This window comes from Ctenopharyngodon idella, chromosome 17, assembly GCF_019924925.1.
Source record: "Ctenopharyngodon idella isolate HZGC_01 chromosome 17, HZGC01, whole genome shotgun sequence".
Taxonomy (NCBI): Eukaryota; Metazoa; Chordata; class Actinopteri; order Cypriniformes; family Xenocyprididae; genus Ctenopharyngodon; species Ctenopharyngodon idella.
The window spans coordinates 9,815,119-9,835,298 of record NC_067236.1 but is presented as its reverse complement, the minus strand read 5'-3'; the positions used below and the strand labels follow the sequence as shown (position 1 = coordinate 9,835,298).

General features: G+C 38.2%; 1 protein-coding gene across 4 annotated transcripts in view; it reads left to right on the top strand.

The window, feature by feature from the left end:
* nhsl1a (NHS-like 1a) overlaps nt 1-17,877 on the top strand; it is a 53,040-nt gene extending 35,163 nt beyond the window's left edge. For 3 of the 4 annotated variants that reach the window (XM_051868053.1, XM_051868054.1, XM_051868056.1), the window contains exons 2-8: nt 3,471-3,623; nt 6,646-6,773; nt 8,063-8,255; nt 8,929-9,060; nt 9,843-13,001; nt 13,732-13,855; nt 16,085-17,877. In XM_051868053.1, coding sequence (XP_051724013.1) covers nt 3,471-3,623; nt 6,646-6,773; nt 8,063-8,255; nt 8,929-9,060; nt 9,843-13,001; nt 13,732-13,855; nt 16,085-16,685 — 4,490 coding nt within the window. In that variant the 3' untranslated portion in view covers nt 16,686-17,877. Of the gene's footprint in view, nt 1-1,477; nt 1,775-3,470; nt 3,624-6,645; nt 6,774-8,062; nt 8,256-8,928; nt 9,061-9,842; nt 13,002-13,731; nt 13,856-16,084 lie in introns of those variants that run through there. The other variant, XM_051868055.1, reaches the window with a different exon arrangement.
* Nucleotides 17,878-20,180: the final 2,303 nt, after the last annotated feature.

Here is a 20,180-nt window from a genome sequence, read left to right as displayed (position 1 = left end):
CACTTAAACCCGCCCCTTACAATCCACTGCGAGCTCGCATTCAGCTGATCTGCCTCCATCCAATCAACAACCGATGGACAAAACCAAGTCCAGCCCTAAATTTTTTTATTTCATTTTCAATAATCTGTTTAAATGTATAATACAGAAAAAAATATTGTCCATTACTTCTGTTTCGTCGCAACTTTAAACACACCATTTACAAGAATTGTTTTAAATCTATTAACTATTGATCATCTATTCATCTCAATAGTGGACAATGGAAATGCATTTTGTTTTTCAAATATTTCTTCCTCAAAAATATTATAAGAATCATTCGCAGAACTGTTACAGAACTAGAAATTGTTGAGAGGAACCAAAACCAGAATCATTAAATTCACATTACAGCATTACAATGTTGCAGATGAAAAGTACAAAAATTGCTGCTATATTTTGAAATCATTTTGCACAATATTTACTCGAAGATTCGCCCAAAATTAAAAGTGGTTTATCTATTTACAAGGCTTTCAGTAGACTTGAATTTGACATTACGGGGAACTACCAAACCTGTTTATTAGCTAAGTGGGCAATAAACAGTTTTTTACCACTGCTGTAAAATCACTCTTACAAACGGTTACAGCATCCTTCAGATTTTTGTACTCAATTCTTATCCATAAAGTGCATAAAAACAGGGACAGACATTTGCTGTGCTACTGAGTGGTCGTCATGCTCTATATGATGGTCAGCAAGTTGGATCAGTGTCAATGCATCATGGCCATCTGTGTGTCATCTTAGTTTGTTATGGTGAACAGAGCGCTCTAATTTACAGCATCACTGATTGGCACACCAGAATTGGTAAATATGAGGTTAAAATCTTCTTTTCTCAAGAAACCAAACTTGAAGGTCTGAATACTACTTAATATGCCTTCTCTTATGACAATGTCATAGACATACAGTGATCTCAAAAACCAGCTGTGAGTCATGTAAACTGAATCTAAATGTAGTTCTGACCAACCTCACATGTGAAAATGCTGAGTGGCCATTCAAGGTTCATTAGAAAGAAAAAAAATGGATAGCAAGAGGGAGAAAGAAATTACACTTGCTTCAACACTAATGAAATACTGCAGCAGTGAGCCCCTAAATAGGAGCTGGGTGGGTGAACACCACCTTAATCTCTGCTGAATAGTCTAGGATCCTTTTCAAACTCGTCCTGGGCCCCCCATCTCAAAAGAAAAAAGGACAGAGAAAAGGGAGGAGTGGCAGGGGCTGCAGCGGTGTAAAGAAACACAATAGGCTGATTGTCAGTGATCCATAGTGTATGGCACGGATCCAAGTTTGTTATACCTCCACAGCAAGGCAAGGTGAGAGAGCCTTAAACCTATGCAATGCGACAGAGAGACGTGCACTATAGCTAGAGACACAAGAAGGAGGGGAGGAGAGACACACAATTAATAGATGGACGCCGAGAGAGAGAGAGAGAGAGAGAATAACTCAAACAGCAACTGAATATCCTCTGGGGTGGGCAAATGTGTGTGAGAGAGAGTGATGGAGAAAGAGAGAGAGATAGAAGAGGAGGGGGAGTGTTGCATGCTGTGCCAGTCAGCGTAAAATGAGTAAAGAAAGAGTGTCGTATGGGTAGTGCCGTTTCTCCTCCTTTCTCTTTCTCTTCACACTCACTCGCTCCAATGGTGGACTAATACATCCTTATGCGCGTATCTCTCAGGGGATCGATCGCCCGTCACAATGGTGTTCATCGGGACCACTCTTAAATCTGTCATTAAGTACTTCAAAAAGAAGGGTAAGCTCCTCAAATCATGTACCGTGCCGTTTTGGGTTTCTCTTATCACTCGTGCAGCTCAAGGTCAAGTAGACTCAAGTAGTTTGGGGTGTGGGGTTATTCATCACTGCTGCTGTGGTTGCATGCATCTGATTCGGAGCGCTGTGCTACATTTGTTTGCGAGTTTCTTTTTATAGTGGGGCATCGGTCTCTTTATAGTGACCTTGTTCTGGAATTTATTGATGATGTAAAGCTCTGATAGCCTGTTTTGTTCAATTTTTAATATATTCTACTTTGAGTGTTCACCAAATGATGTAGATTATTATAATTATATTTAGAGGTATGTTTCAATTCAATTATATATGATTATAATATCCATTTTATTTTTTTTACTTCATATATGATTTGTTATTGTGAATTATTATAGATATTACTGTAAAAAATGAATGTTGTACAGTTAAGTTTAGATTACACTATTACTGTTCTTATTTACACATTTCATTTAGCCTTAAGGTATTTTCCAACAGAGCCATTGACTTTTTGGTGGACTAGTGAAATCTACCGCCATGTATTTTGAGCTCATGACCTAGTACTCTCGCATAACCTCTTGCACTCGAGGAAACTATGATTGTGAATAATCTATAATCACTGGCACACTTTTTGCATGGGGGAAAAAATGCATTGATAAGGTTGGCCTGGTTAATCTTACCCAGAGGAACTTGGCATAATTGATCGTTTAATCTGGGTTGTCAAGGCACCAGCCAGAGACAAGCATGTCCCCAGTGTCTTTAGACGCAGTGGCGTAGAAGTGTTTGATTGGCCCGGCCCCTCGTGCAGTTTTTCATGTAATCTCTCTGAGGGAGTATAAGAACCCACACATGACTGCAGCTCCCAAATCCATCTCATGTGCCCAGCGGCTGTTTTTCTTTCTGTCTGAATTGTATCTCCTTCTGCTGACATCTGAGTTGATTAGAGTTAAAACTAATTTTAAATTTCTGTCAATAATCCAATAATTATTTTATTGTTATGGCCAATATTAAAATTCAGTACTGTTTTGTTTAAAATATATAAATAAAGCTAAAATACACACACAAAAAAGTAAACTACAAGTGAACTTGGGTATCATTATAATTGAAAATATGAAGATGGATTTTCATTTTGAGATTTACTAAATTAGTATTTGGTATTTATATTAACAAAATTCATACAAATTTTGTATGTAAAATAACACTAATATTGGCCGGGTACCTATATATGCACCCCTAAAGAAATACCCCTAAAAGACAGTGTTATTCTGGATTATGCTGTGGAAGAGACATGTATTCCTGGTCACATAGGTTGTGTCCCCAACAAGCATCTTGACTATCTTAACTAGCATTTCCATGGTTAACTACTGTAGCTTCACTACAAAGACATTGCTGGCCATTGTCCGCCAGTTAAAGCAACACCAAACCAGCACTAACCAGCATAAACCAACTTGGACCATCATGGAAGCTGATTCTGGTCAAAGCTGGTCCTTCCAGCAGGGTAGAGCAACAAAAACATTTTGTTTTTATTGTCTGCCATCAATCATTTAGGATAAAAACACTGTAAATCTTTTCATATCTACCAGTCTACTTATAATCCTAAATAGGATTTTGCACTTTTACACAAACCACTGACCTTCTTCCTTTAAGCATGTCGAATTTGAATGTGTCCTTGCTTCTTTTCTTTATAGCGGTGTCCAGTCTTGATGAGGAGAGCAAGTGGTCGGTGCACTACACAGCCCCCTGGCACCAACAGGAGAATGTCTTCCTGCCAGGGTCTAGACCAGCCTGCGTCGAGGACCTTCACCGCCAGGCCAAAGTCAACCTAAAAACAGTCCTCAGAGGTCAGAGACAAAAGCAACAGTACTTTTCTTTTTTAAAATGTAAAACACAATTATTATATTCTGAACAGTACAGCACATGATTAGTAATTTCATCAGAAATCCCATATAAGATTCATAATTGCTTCATATAATCAGCAAATACAAAATGCCCTTCAGAGGAATATCTAATTTCTGTTACAAACCATTATAATGAAGATAACATTACCGCTCTGCAGAAAGTTCCCTTACCTAACCATTACTAATTTTAAAGTCAGCATGAAATTGAAGTTGCCATAGTCTTTTCTTCCCTATTGTGACATATATCCAAGTGAAACAGCTTCTGGAATGAGAAAAATGTAGGGTGGGATTGGATTTTGTTTTTTGGGAATTGATTGGATCGTAGGATGGATTGTGAATTATGTTTCATGTTGTTTCTGAATCTTCCTGGTTTTAAATCTTTGGTTTTTTGGTTCATGTTACTTTGTATCAATAACCTCCCCACAGGGAGCTCCTGTAGAGCCTAATGGCATATGTCCTCATCATTTGACCTTCTGCTGCACTTTGGTATATCATCATATACCAGAGAACAACATCACTTCCTTTTGTATTTGGAAACCAGATACTTTTAACTTTCATGACTCCTCTTAAATTCCTTTATTTGACCTTGTTGTTGCCTTAATAACAAGTCCTCTGAGGTGTTCTAGAATGCTAATATACCGGTGTGTGTTTGTGAGCTGTCTTGGCCCCAGCGGGGGCAGCAGGTGGCACACCAAATGTCTGTTTTCCCTCTTTTCCCAGTGAGTTTTGGCAGGGTCATGGCTGTTGTGTGTGTGTGTGTGTGTGTGTGTGTATCTATCTGTCTATCTATATATATTTATATATATTTTTTTAAATCTAATTTACATTCATTGACTACCTGCACTACAGCTTTTGAATGATTTTCCTCTCACACTCTGAATCACAATGTGACAATTAAGAGTCTACTCAGCCACTGCACTGTACAATAATCTCTCCATACCAACATTATAGGTTTTGGAAACTGATTGGTAACCATGTAAAAATACCTTCACTATCATGTCACTACAAACTTTGTCTAACTTTTTTCCAATGAAGATCAGCACAAAATGAGATGTTTTGCTAATTGTCCATGGTGCTCTTTTCCGTCGAACAGAAGAAAGTTTGTCATACAGGTTTGGAACAGCAGAGTTTTCCTTTTTTTTGCTGATTTACTGGTTTAATGCCTTCTTAGATGGTGGACAAAGCTGCTTATAGAAACAAACTAAGAGGTTAAAGTGTTTGTTATGGCAATAAACTGTTGTTTGTGCATGTTGCCTGCAGTAAGATGAGAAGTGAAAGGTAAAGTGAAAGATTTTGGTGAGAGCACAAATTAAGTCCTCTCAGTTATAGGATTAAGTCCGACATCCCTCACACGTGCGCTTTCTCTCTCTCTATGTGTCTGTCCTTCACTCCTTGAGCTACTAACATATTAACCTGTACTAGCCTCTGCTCACTAATCACAGCTCAAAATGTGCAGCTAATCATAGTTGTTGACTCCAAGGGAGTTTAAATAGGTAGAACTCTGTGAAGTAATATTATAAGCCGCCTAAAACAAACCAACACACTTATATACTATAATAATGTGCTTCTGACTGTATGCAGCATGAGAAACACAAAGCTTTTTTCTGGGTTTATTGATGATTCACTGTGCTTTAAAAATTCATGTAATTTAAATAAGTAATCTAAATGCCTCTGTCCAGTATACTGTATGTGTAAGACATATATTTATATACTCTAAGAATGCAGGCTAAGCTGTTCCTACTTGCATTTGTAAGCCTGCTTTGTGTTACTGAACTGTATAATCACCTGGTCAGTGCCACATATATGTTATGTTTAACATAGACATTTACATTAAATTTATGTAGTCACTGAAATTTGATTGCCATGAAAAAAGAATCAGTTTATATCCTGAAGTAATCAGTTTTTCCTCACTAGGACTCCTTTAGTTAAAATGCAAAATGCAGAATGCAAATGTAGGACTGAAGCTTTGCTGTGCTTACATATTATAGATTTGAAGACACTAACCAGCTGAGATATAGTGCATTTTGTGCATACTGCAAACTACACTGGATGAGGTGTCATGTCTTTTCATGAGCTACAGCAGGAAGGATTAGGTGATTACATTGAGCTCTGCAAAAAGACAAGAGAGAGAGAGAGAGAAAGAGAGGATCATAGTGTTTCTCAGCAGGCTCTCATTATGAAGGTGCCAGAGGAGGTGATCAGCTGAAATAAATGGATATGTCAGTGGCATTAGGTGGAGGTGGAGACCCCCTGCTCTCAGGCCATTCATAACCCGACAGTCAGATCTGACATATTCAGGTTAAACTCTTAGTCCTACAGTAAAAACTGGCACTACTCTTTTATTTACCTGGATGTCTTATTGATACTATCTATCTATCTATCTATCTATCATAGAGCATAAGCCCACTGTCTATCAGTCTGTAATTGCCCTCTCTCTGCACTGAGGGCAAAAGGACACTGTAGCTCTGCAGTGGTTTAGTAATATGCTGAGCGTGATATAAGAGTCATCAGCCTTTATGTGAAACTGAAATGTCTTCTTTGCAGTGTGTTTATCGGGATGCATTCTATGCCGGCTAAAAGTACTTTAATCATTCCCAATTGCTCATTTAAAAAAAAAAAAACATATTTAAATAAATTCTTTTGATAAAAACATATTTTATTTATTTATTCCAATTGGAGAACATATGTTCTGCAGTTATTTTTTCTGAAGACATATTTTTTACATTTACTTTTTATTGCTTCATTTAGTTCTCGAAAGTGTGATTTTGTTTTAAGGAAATAAATATTTGATTTTATAGACTCTTTGATTAATAAAATATTTGTTTAAGCAGCCTGCGCACAACTATGTAGCATGAATTGACATGTAAATGCTTGCTATAGGTCTGTGATCTGTGTTAAATGATCTTTACAGACTCATTACCACAACAAATTGCTTATGATTGGATGGTTATGCTTGCCTCTCCAGAGTGCGACAAGCTCAGGAAAGATGGCTTCCGCAGCTCCCAGTACTACTCCCAAAGCCCTGCCTTCTCTGCAACCAGCCTATGTGAAAGTGTGCACCTGGATGAGGAGAAGACAGAGAAGAAAAAGAAGGTAAGTCTGACCTTAACACATATTTGGCCACTGTCCTTACCTTTGCATTCACATGTATGCTGTTTCTAGAAAAACAACTACTTTTATTTTGTTTGCAATATGTAATATGCAGTAATGTTTTTTATAATCAATTTCAATATATTATTACCAAAATCCTGTTGGTGGAAATAGCTTTTAATTATGTAGTCCAAGCTGACGTTCAGGCTACATATTACAAATCTGAAATTGAGTGGATTGACATAACAATAAAAACAAGAGCTCTTGTTAATTTCAAAGAAATTATTTCTGTAGTTGTTATATTGTATAATGAGAGCTAAATATGCTCATATGTGCATGAAACAGACAAAGGCCTGGTTTTCTCCTAAATACTTAACTGAACACGTTTTGGGTGTCTTGTTTTTCACTGCCCCCTATTGGCTGTATGCATGCTAGCAGTGTAGTCCAGTATCTAATACAATCAATGATCAAACTACAAAGTATTTGTTCCACACTTTATAATACTAAAAAAAAGTATTGTCTCACTTCACGTGATGTTCTTTTGTTCCTTTATTTTCAATTTTTTCCTCTCTCATCAAGCGGTTTAAAGTCCTAGACTGCCTATCACAGTCTTGCCTCTCTCTCTGCTGTCATTTGAGATCTTGGAAAAGAAAGGTACTGCTCTCACTGCAGTTGCTAGTCAGTGGTAGCACTGTGCTGTGTGAAGGTTGGCTTCAGATCCTAACAAGTCCTTATAGCGTCTTCATACACAACCTACTAGTGCTAGTCACCCGCTGTGAGCGTGTTTCCCCCTCAACAACTTAGAGACAATAAGTATAGTAGATTACACAAATTAGACATAATTAAAACAGAATTAGATGTGTATTTCCCTCAAGCAAACTTGCAAATTTGTTTAGGTAAACTGTTTAGGCAAAGCAGAACAAAAGAATGTCTAATTTGTCTTTTTGGCAAAAGAAAAAAGAAAAAGAAAAATGGAGTATCTAGACACATTATGGTTGAAAACACTGACTGTAACACTGATCTCAAATTAGCATGAATAATTTAGAGAGCAGCTCTCCTCCATTCAGGGCTCCCCTAGGCTTATTGCTAAGAGAAATATTTCAGTCACCCGATGTTCCTGGAGGGAAATGCACTCCAAGAGTCTTTTTAACTCTGCTCTTTTTGGAAAGAACTTCATTGAATTAACCGTAGAAATGACCAAGTATCAGACAATACCTATCCCTGGGCATTGGCTAGGCTATCATTCACAGAATCCTGACCTTACTAAATCAGTCTGTTTGTGTTGTGTCCAGGCTTCAGATTCACCTAATGAGGAGGAGAAGCTTGTGTACTCAATGCCGCCTCAGACCCCTTTGCTGGATCACGGCTCTGACATGGACATTCAGAGAAGCTGGACCAATTGTCTACCTTTGCCTACTCCTGAGGAGAAAATGAGACTACAGGCTCAGTCGGTGGCCACTGATATTATTCCCATCAATATTACAGGTACCTCCATTGTTAAATCATAAAATATATAACTTGCAATAAGCTTGAGGTTTTTAGAGCAGTGGCTTTAACTTTTAAGCTTTAACTCACACATTTTTCAGTAAATACTTATTTTATGAGAGGAATTTATGACAGTTTTAAGATTAGGTTCCTCTAATTATTTCAGTTCTTCTCACCTGCAATTAGGGATACGCCAATTTTAAAACTCCGGGAAATATCAAGAACCAACAACTGTTTTCACACTATAAGTGGCAATATTCAATACTATATATTTTGTCTAAAAGAATTTAAAATAAAATTAAAAAATAAAATTCATAATTTAAATGCAACAAGTGAATTTAGGCATCACAACAATATAATGTACAGTAGGTAAAATAGATAAACAATTGTGAACAGTGTTATTAAATTATAAGTGTTTTTAAAGATTAACTTTTTATGAGTGTTAGATGACAGCAAATGTAATCTAAAAGTAAAAATAAGGAAAATGAGCATGCACAATTAAATATTGACCAATATATACCCAAAACGGACAAATACTGATGAATAAATTTTAAAAATCTGTCTGTATTATTTGTAAATATATTGTGCATCCCTAACTACAATATAGTTCTGTGAACTCTGCATGAGGCATGCCATTATTGAACACTGGTTTTCTATGTTCTTACATCTTTAGGAGAGAACTTTGACCGCCAGGCCACTTTCCGTCGCTCCTTAGCAAACACTGATACCATAATAAGAAGACCCAAGAGGGTGCAAAGAAGAAAGACAATAACAGGAGTTCCTGACAACATCCAGACTGAATTAGGTATGATTCCTATTCATTGTTGCATTCAAATATGTTGCCCCCTTCTCAACCAAATTAAAGGTGCACTCAGTATGTTTTCCCACATTACGTTTTACACAATGTTTTACACATGAAGGAATGAATAGTGCTCTTAGATGCATAATGCATAATAGCTAGTATAGTACAGCAGTTACTAGGCTATAATATGAAAAAGTGAAACTGTAGAGCCGCAGTGCTGATGAATGGAAAAGAAGGCAGGGTCTCAAGTGTAAGACATGGCACAATTAACAGTCAGATGTCTGTCTAGTGCATATTTAGATAGAAAAACAATTAAAAGCAACAGAACACTGTAAACAGCTCCAACAGAGCTTTATTATTGGCCCAAAGCAATCCTCATGAAGGAAAATTGCTAGATCTGATTTACTGGTATTTCTGAAAAGGTGATTTACCAGTAAAGACTGTCTACTGTTTGACATTTTCGGTGGTGGAAATGCATTAATCTGACTATGGCTGACTGCTAGTAGAGCATTTGTGCAATGACACTGGTAATTAAAAAAGGTTTGCTTTTTTAGTGTGATGTTGTACAGTATTTGTCACTAGGTGTCAGTATAGTCCAAGATGACTGCCATGTTAGCACAACACTAAAATAAAAATACTGAATGCATTAGGGATAACGTAGCCTGAATTTCTACAGATTTATAGATTTTTTTTTCTGAATTGTTATTATTGTTGGAATCATTAAGAAAGAAAATCAATGAAACATTAACCATGTATCTATATTTCCCATTCCTATTTTCTTACAGCAAATAAAGAACAAGACTCTAGAATTCATTCCATGTGTATGGCAGATCAGTACTCCACCCTCAGTCGAGTGGGAAGTGTAAACTCCACCCTGAGACGCTCAGACACCCGAGACTCAAGTTGCCAAACAGAAGAGGTGAAGATTGTTCCTCCCTCAGTACGCAGAATCAGAGCACAGAGAGGCCATGGAATTGCCGCCCAAATGGCCAGTGTTTCCTCCTCAAGCAGCATTTCCACCATGAGTGACTGTAATGGTATTAGCTACACTCAACTTAATGACAGTGATCAGAGCTTTCACAGTTTGCCACGACAAGGTTCTCGCATCTCGCATCAACACTGCGAACCAAAGTACAACAGCTCCCCCTACAGGATGAATTCTGGCTCTATAAGCTCATTGTCCTACCAGTTTGACATGCAGCATGGCTCTTCATCATCACTGCAGATGCTGTCCGACTCCATAAGCAATACATTAAACAGCCCAAAGGTTGCTGAAAATTTAAATTACCACGGCTCTGATCAAAATAATAGCCCAAGCTTGTTCAATCTCAGTGGTGCTCTACAGAACTCTATTCTTTATGGACACAAAAGGACAGAGGATAACCAGATACAATCACCTCATTCATTGACCCAGTTACTTAGTTCTGACGATGCCTCGTTGTCAGCTGTCTCCTCCTGTTACGAATCCACAGCCTCCCTCTGTACAGGGATCCACACCGAGACTGAGTCCCAGTGCAGCACACTTGATGGTAGAAACTGCAGCAGTCCTAACGGTGTCCGCAGGGATTCCAACTTCTCAGAGAGCAGCAATCAAAGCTGCAGCACATTAACCACTGACCAGTGGACATATGAAGTTTCTCCAAAGGACAACGTCACCTCAAGTTGCTCCTCACCTGTCAGCCATATATACAACAGTGAAGAACATTCTCCCAGCAAGACAGACACAAGCTCATTGTTCTCTGTTGACAACGAAGGTTACTACACCTCCATGCGTCTAGACTCTGGTTTGAAGTCACATAGCCATGGCTGCATCAATAAAGCTGGGGATGCAAAGCACAATTTGTACGAGTGCAAGGACCACCACAGTCAAGGTGACCATACAAGTCTGCATAGCAACCGCTCATTGACACGTAGCATTTCCCTGCGGAAAGCCAAGAAGCCTCCACTCCCTCCTGCAAGGACTGACTCCTTAAGGCGCAAACCCCACAGGAAGCTTCACCACAGTGGTTCAGTGCTTAGTGAGCAGTTTATTTCCAGTCTCCAGCAGTCCTTAGAGCTTAATCTAAAAACTCATAGTTTATCTTGTTCCGAACAGACACCCTGTGGTAGATTTGAAGATCCTTGGGTGCTCCGGCCCAGAAGCCAGAGCACCACAAGTGCAGCAAGCAGTGGGATGTCTGCACCAGCTGCTGTATGTCCAGTCACACCCACGCACAGCGACAGCAGCAGTCAGCGCTCAGACTATGCAGAGTCATGGGACTTCTACATGGATTACCCTGGTCCACAGTCCGACCAGGGTCTCTCCTCCCAAATCACAAAATCTGCAAGTGCTGAAGAGAATCAAGGAGTCACGGGCAATGCATCCAACAACACTGGATTCCCATCATCCCACTTCAACAGTAGTGGGATTCAGTCAAAATTGGCCTCATCACCTGACAAGGTTCATCGCCTGACGTCACCATCAAGTGGTTATTCAAGTCAGTCCAACACTCCGACTGCAGGCACTCCAGTTACTTCTCTAATAAGAGCAAAGTCTCCTGCAGGGAGGCCAAAACCAAAAGTCCCTGAAAGAAAGTCCTCCCTGCGGTCTTCTGTGTCATCCTCCTCTACATCCCTGTCCTCCAACACCTCAGATTCTATCAGAAACATCCCACCACCTCCACCTGACATGACTTCTGCATCATGTGGGTCACCCAGCCCCGCTTCTTGCTCTCCAACAGCATCTACGATAGACCCAACCTCACCTTTTCCTCCTGTAACTGACATATCCTCTGCCTTGGAAGAGAGACATAATTCACTTTCAGATTCATTGACAACACCTGAAGAATGTGACTCTCTTGATTTCCCCCCTCCCCCACCAAAGGTTTCTCAATTTCCGTCAAGCAATGAAGGTACAAATATTCCTCCACCACCTCCACTTCTTTCTCCCAAACCTTCATTGTGCATTCTATCTTCTCTTCCTCCTCCTCCTCCTCCTCCACCTCCTCCACCATTACTTGAGATGAATCTTCAAACTTCAGCCATTTTGAAGACAGAGAGTTGTCTTAGACCTACGAAGGCCATTGAAATTGAAAAAAGACTGAACATCATATACACTGGAGAGCGAGAGAAGACTCAGAAACCAATAATCACTGCCCAAGCTCTTCAAATGGTGCAGCTACGACCTGTCAAGCTCAAGCAAATAGAAAATATCTTTACAGCAGTCAGTTTTGATCATTTTGATGACCAAGCACACAACCATTCCGAAACAAACTCAGGAAAGTCCCCAGAAATTGAGACTGCAGAGCGCACAGTGACTGCAAGCTGTGTTAGTCAGTCAGAAAATGCCATTGAAATACCTGAAGATGAACATTCAGTAAACAAATTTATACAAGATTTCCCTGAGGCATCAACTGGTTCTATACTCCCTGGCCCAGATGAACCTGTCAGCAATACCGGGCAGAATGTTCCAGAATCTTCCCACAAGCTTCTGCAGTGCACAGACTCCTCAGCTTCTCTTCAAAGTTCTCCGCTAAAACAGAAGCCTCCTATATCACCTAAGAAGCCCAATCTTTCCCTTATTATACCACCCATTATGCACCTACCTGTCTCTAATGTACTTCAACAGGTTCATGAAGCACAAGAAACACTTGAGTCAGGGCAAGTGAATGGTACATCCCCGACAAACACAGTTAATTTGCAGGCAGTTCCTTTAGACCTTGAGGTAGAAGAGAGTGACTCAGACTCTTCAACCCCTGTGATCAAAAGCAGAGTGTCTCTCAGCAGTGAGCTGTCATCAAGCAGTCTCCAAGACCTGCAACTCTCCGATCTCATTCTTCATGAGCATGACCTCAGCCTGAGTGATAAAGACTTTGGGCTCTGTGATGATAAAAGCACATCAGATGATGGTTCAAGCAGCAGCTCAGGATCCATCAGCTTTAAAGAGGACGAACATGAGGAAAATGGTAAGGGCTTCTTTTATTACTTGCCTAAAACTAAGAATTTAAGTTTCTGTGTATTGAGAATCACTCTAGCATGTCAAACAAATGATTGTGCCAAAAGACCATGCATTAGAATTTACTATTCAACTTTACATCCATCAGCAGAGTAGCAGAGCCATGTGTAACTGCATTTTGTGTGGCATGAATAAGAGATAATATTATTTTATCAGGTTATGGATCGGAAAGTGCTCTGTATTTTATTGACAAACCTCAGGGATCATTATCATCTTTCCCTCTCCTGTAAAGTTAAAGTAAATTGATTTGATATATCAACACTTTCAATACTTTTCTAAACTTCCAATCAATCCTCATTGTGAGTGAAGGCACAGTGAATGCTCTTCATTCATTGCCACACAAATCCTGTTTTATGTGATACAGGAATGGCTGTAACTCTATGATTGTTTTGTGTTATCTGTTACCCTTGAATCAGCTTAGAAAGTTGAATGAAAGCCCTTGAGTGTGTGATGGTTAGCGGGTTTAGACTGTAATATTCTCAAGCCTCTGTAGTGCTCACTAAAGTGCAGTTATTGCACAACAGCAGGACTACCAAAGAAGTGTGAATAATTTAAAGATCTGAAAATGTCTGTTGCAGCATGGGTTTTTTGCCTTTCTGCTTTTCAGTCAGTATAGGCTCAGTCTCTATTGTTTCTTCCCACTTTGAGAGGTAAGCTGAGTGTTTGTGTGTGGGCTGTAGGTGCCGTGTTTGACTCGAGCTCTGAAAGCGCATCTGGCAATAACACTATAAGGGAGGCTGTGGAGGAGATGGTGACGCCTGTTCGTCCTCGTACAACAGAGGACCTCTTTGCTGCCATTCATAGGTAATGTGATGTTTTTTTATTTAGCCAGTAATGCCTGCATTATGCATGCAAGTAAAAAAAAATGTTATTTGTATAAATACATTTAACACTTTTAACTTTTGAAGGCCGTGCTTAAAAAGGTAATGCATATTAAAAGGTTCACTGGATTGTAATATGTACCATTATAGTGGATAATTTACTATGTATAAAAAATGTATTAATGTATATTATAAAAAAGAGCTTCAGACTGTTAATTTTTCTTGCACTATTCAATATAAATCAAGGTTTTATACATGTGCATATAAAGTATTATTGTACTGTATTACATTTGAATTGACTTGTAAAAACACATAGTTCATTCAGGAAAGGTCAGAATATTCAACCCTGTTTTGTTCATTTGTTCACATGATCATTTCAAGGGAATTTGTGACCAAATCATCCAAAAGTACGAAAGTTTTGTCTGATAAATAGAGTTGAGCAAATTTCAGAATGAAATGGCTCCCTTTGAATGGCTAAAAAATTGCTCCCTTTGAAATGTGAATTGAATTGGTCAAACCACAAAGGATTTTGAATTGAAAATTTGAATTACAAGGGCAGGAAAAGGATGACAAAACAAATAATTACATAATTGACTATTGACTATAACTGACTATTTCTCTTTTTTTTTTTTCATATTATACAAATTTAGCCATCAAACTGATTTTTTTATATGCCATATAGAGCATCATAAAATAAAAATACTCCATATAGTGTGTATTGTTATTCATACTAACAAATGAAATTAATTATTATTAATTAATATTATTGAAAGCTATACTACTAGTCAACTAAATGTAAAGTTACATTAAAATTCAAAATTCAAATTTAATTTGAGGCTTTTGAGTTTGCTACATTAATTCAAATTCAAGAATTGAACTGGAATTGAATTTAGTTCTGACTAGAGCACAACCCTGATGATAACAGGTAAATCAGTGTGTGAAGCTATTCATTCTCTCATTAGAAGTATAAACAAATTATTAATATAATAATATATAAATTATATAATAAAATAATTTTAAATGTATGCAATCACATTTCTGTAGAAGGCCTATCAGTATTTCTTTATACTGAAATATTATAAATTTATAATGTTTTTATCTTGGTATTTTTGATGGTCTGTACAACAAGTATTATACTGATTTTTATGACAAGCTGTAATCTTTTAATCATTGAATTTTAATGTTATTGGAGTTGTGTCATGTGCTCATGCATTTACTGTATGTTGAATCGTTTGTCTAAATGTGTCATCTGGAGCAGTCTACGTAAACAGAACATGAACATCCAATAAAAGGTGTGGAGTAAACTGGCAAGTAACGTCATTGGCTGGTGTTGTCTACCTGTAGTTTGGCTAGGGTCAGATTACACCCGTAATCCAGTAGCTCCCTTAAAATGATTAACTATCCTCTTTTTTGCCCTCTCTAATCCCCAAGCTATGCTTCATGGTGTTTGTATTGTGCTGTCACACTGTTTGTTAGGTTCAAATTTAAATGTGTATATATGAAACAACCTGAAGGTGTGCAAACACAGAACTGTGAAGATTATTCTGGCATAAAAAGCACAAGATGCAGTGTTATTCTTAGAGGATTTGTCATAATTAATTTGTGTGAATCAAAGTTTAATGAATAAGAAAGATCTGACTTCCAAGTGCTCCTATAAAACGGCCTTAAGGGAACATGATGACCTGACTTTTAAGGAAACATGAAGGAAGATGTGGAATTATTTAAATGCAAATGTGGAGTTATTTTCTAAGGGTATAGCAGAATATAAAAAAAAATACTTATCAACTCCCACAAGATATTAAAAGAGTAGTAGTTTTTAAATCTTTATAGTTGAAATGTGTAATTTTTTAACATCTGAATTTCACATCAATAACATCAAAAACAAATGTACACACTTCACCTTTACTGATACCTCATGGCGTCTGATGATTTCCAAGCCTGAAAATACAATGCTAAACATCTGTAGACATATTTAGATATTCATTATTATGTTGAATCACTTCTGAATTATTTAACCTAAAATTTTTATCTCAGTAGACAGAGGAACCTGTCTACAGTCCTACAACAAATGACAGTCTCATGAACTAAAGTGCAAAAATGCTCCATGTGGAAATTACCCACTCATGGTATCAACAACATCAACAAGAATACATGCAGTAACCATGCCAAAGGCTTACCTGAGAACCTGTCCTACTGTCTTTTTAATCCCTAGGTCAAAGAGGAAGGTCCTGGGCCGTGGCGACTCTGAAGAGGAACGCTGCCGTAGCGTCCTCCCTTCACCACCTGTCACTCCAACCGGATCCTGCCCCAGCCTACCTTCCTTGCCACGTCATTCCGGCTCCATTCAGCGCAGCCTGCGGCGCTCAACCACAAGCAATGACAGTTTTAAAGCTCTGCTACTTAAGAAGGGCAGCCGCTCAGAGTCCAGCTTCCGCATGTCAGCCACTGAGATTCTCAAATCCACAGACCCCCGTTTCCAGAGGGCTAATTCGGAGCATGGACAAGCTGAAGGACTGTGCACCTCTCCGACAAGCAGAAGGAGAGCACATGAAGAGTGGGCACGTACGGAGGGAGCCTTGCCCCGCCTTACTGCTGGACTAACAACCCTAAAATACGGGCGTTCAAGCACACCACCTTCCGCAGCCAGCAGTCGGTACAACAGCCGCAGCCGCATTCCTAGTGGGCCAATGACTGCCATCTGTGAAAGAGAGGGAGAGGTGGCCGAGTCTACAGACTGCTGCATTAGCGCAGAGAATCATTTCACCCTGAATATATCTGCCAGCAGCACGGTCTGTGTTCAAGGCAGCACTTAGGCTTCTCAACTCAACCCTAATGGCTTGTAAGAGATAGCAATCCATTCAATATGAAGACCGTAGAGGTCTAAACTCTGGCTGGAAGGCCATGCTTGCGCTGGCCGATAATTCCCCAAGAAATTAGGGTGAAGGGGAAAGTTTCTGTAATTCTGTAACTGTAGTTTTGCTCTTTTCATGAGAGTTTTGTCTTTCAAAAGAAATTAGCGTTCTCAAAAAAATGTTATATTAACAGAGGGTTACTTGTTTGGTTTGATCAAAGGTTCTTAGCTCTCAGTATGAAGGTTAGGAGAACAAGGAAATGTACATTTCCTTCTTGGTGGTAAATTGAGGAAAGAATGAATGGAAGCAGAATGTCATTGAGGGATTTTTTGTTGAATGGTCCATGCTGATGTGTTTTTGCATCTGTGACAATGGAAAGTACTTAACCAAAGTGAGCACCGAAACACTGAATGCACGGCACCCACATTGAGATCACATTTGTGGAAGAGGAGGTGTCAATTGTGTATTGGCATTAACAAGCATGATAAGTTTGAAGGGGGACACATTACTGTATGGTTACGGTGAAGTTGCAAAAGAATGAGTGTGGACATAAAATGGAGATTTTTAAGAAGTGTTTAGAGAGACTGATTTAAAATATGTATATTTTACACACCTTTACATTCTTAATTTCTTTTTGATTGTGTCGAACAATCTTCAGTTAGAGCAATGAAAGAAATGGAAGTTTATCAGAACATAAAGATATTCAGTTAATGCAAGTTAATTTTTAACTAACTAAATAGAATTTTATCTGTTTACAGTTAGACAATAATAGATCTTATACTTCATCAGTGTAAATAATCCAACCTTTACAAAAGCCAGTTACCAACCATTCTGTTTCATTTATAGAAACTGACTGCTTCTATTTAGGTCATATTTCTATTTAGGTTCTTCAAAAGCTAAGAAATTCCTTGCCTTTGTCTCATATTTGCCCGATATGACAATTTGTCCAATTTGTACATTTTCATGTTTCTTATTTCCAAAGGGAGGTACTGTTTAGTCTATTTACTGTACTACGTGCACCTAAATGTTCTTCTTCCCATAGTACTGAACACCAGCAGAATGGTAGTAGAGAAATGGTAAAGCCCATGAGAAAATGCCATGTGAGATGCAAGAGTTTCTGTGAAAGAAATAAAACATGGCATTAATCTCAAAACATCACTTGTTTTCTGTGAAATATATGCAGTATTTATTTCTGATCTATATTGTATCAGAGCTTCATATTTACAGCAGTGACTCAGTAGTAGGATGAAAGACAGTCCATTGACGTCATAAAGGTAATCACATCTGATTGCTATTATCCTTGCTGAGATTTACAGAGTGCAGACAAGGCCAAATATAGGACTTTCTGCATTCTGCTCCAGCACAGAATGATGTCAGTAATTTGTTGTGATGTTGTTTTTAATACCAACTGTATAACCATATATAACCTGTGAAATGCCTATGAATGGTGGGAGCATCAAACAGTTTTTAGTATGGATTACCCACTAAATAATTTAATCAATTTATTTGATTAATTGCATTCAAGCTCATCTCCAAACGTCAGGACATGTGAGCTTTGGGCCAGTGATGCAAATAGACTGCAGACATGTAGACATGTGATCTCTTACGCAATTAAATCCTATAGATGCAACACCCTTAGTCTTGAGACAGAGCAATCACTGATGTTGATAGAAGTGGAGCAACTGAACCAGGTGCGTTTAATACATTTTAGCAAATAGACCTTTCTGCTTTAGTAGCAAGGGAGATTTTGTCACACCTGAGTTTTCAATCCGACAAGACCCTATAGTAAAAGGTAAGTTACTGTAACTTTAATTTGACAAACTGAGAGTTTTTAATTCTTATGTGGCAATCCAAATAAGGAAGTAATTTAATACTGGGTTTTAAATGGCTTAATTCAATGGCTATCAATACTAGCTATAATGGACATGTGTCCATAAATATGCAGTATATTAATTTTCATTTCAGGAACTAAAGAGAGAAAACAGATTAATGAAGGGCCTACATGCATCTATTGCACTTTAACAGTTAGCTTCTGCAACACAGAATGGAAACCCCCTTGCTGTATTATCACTTCGTGTTATTTGAAATTTTTTTTTTTTTTTTTTTTTAAATAAAGTTAATTATTTCTAAATGATTTGGGCAAGTGAGGAGCAGTCTGAGGTAAGACTTACTAAACAGACTAAAGGCTATATAGCCTACTCAGTTTGAAACTTTTTAATAGGCCTACTGAAATATTTGTTTACATATAAAACATTTACATATATAAAACATTTTAAATATTTACATAATTACTAATTCGCTAATTTAAGCTTGTTCAAGCAAGTTCAGATTCCCCATAAATTACAGTCATTTCTCAAATGTGAATTTTGAAACCGTTCCCTGCTGAAAAAAACAGCATATGCTGGTTAAGGTAGGTTTTGGAGCTGGTATGCTGGTTTGAGCTGGTTTATGCTGGTCCTATGCTGGTCCTAAGCTGGTCCAAAGCTGGTTCATGCTGGTCCTGAGCTGGTCCTATGCTGGTCCATGCTGGTCCTGGACCAGCATAGGACCAGCATAGGACCAGCATAAACCAGTTCAAACCAGCATAGGACGTTATTGACAGGTTTTAAGTTTGACTTAAAGGGTTAGTTCACCCAAAAATGAAATATCTGTCATTAATTACTCACCCTCATGTTGTTCCAAACCTGCAAGACCTTTGTTTATCTTTGGAACACAAATTAAGATTTTTTTTTTTTTTTTTTTTTTTACGAAATCCAGAGGGTTTTCTTTCTACGGGAGATAAAAAAACCTCTCAGATTTCATCAAAAATATCTTAATTTGTGTTCCGAAGATGAACGAAGGTCTTGCGGGTTTCGAACGACATGAGGGTGAGTAATTAATGACAGAAATTTCATTTTTGGGTGAACTAACCCTTTAACAATGTTAATTTTCAAGCGAACCCAATATGCATCATTTTTCTTTCCATTTTACGACTAAACTAAACAGCTCGAATTATCCCCTTATTAGTTTAATCACATCTGAATACTGAATAAAAAGAGTATGGTAGCTTATTCATACCAAACTGAAAGAGTATGGAAGCTTATTCATACCAAACTGTAGGCTATTTATATTAGTTGTAACCAGTTACTGTACTTTTTGTGAAGTTGTCAACGGTTCTCTAACAGTTCCGTTTTTTTTTATTTGATTTATTTTGTTATGTACTAATTTTCCTAATCTAATTTAACCCCGTAGGACAATCCTAGCCAACATCAATGGAAATTCTTACAAGGCTGTTCCCCTACACGAAAACGGTCGCAGGACTGAAGACAGCTTTAACCCAAGTCCTGAGGTTTAGGGAACCGACGGCGGACACTGGTAGAAAGGCCACTCATCTTCCATCCGTTAATATCCACCAAGAAAGACAAACATTTCGCGCGCACCTCCGCCCTCCCTTCAGCTGGAGCTTGCTAAAGCAAA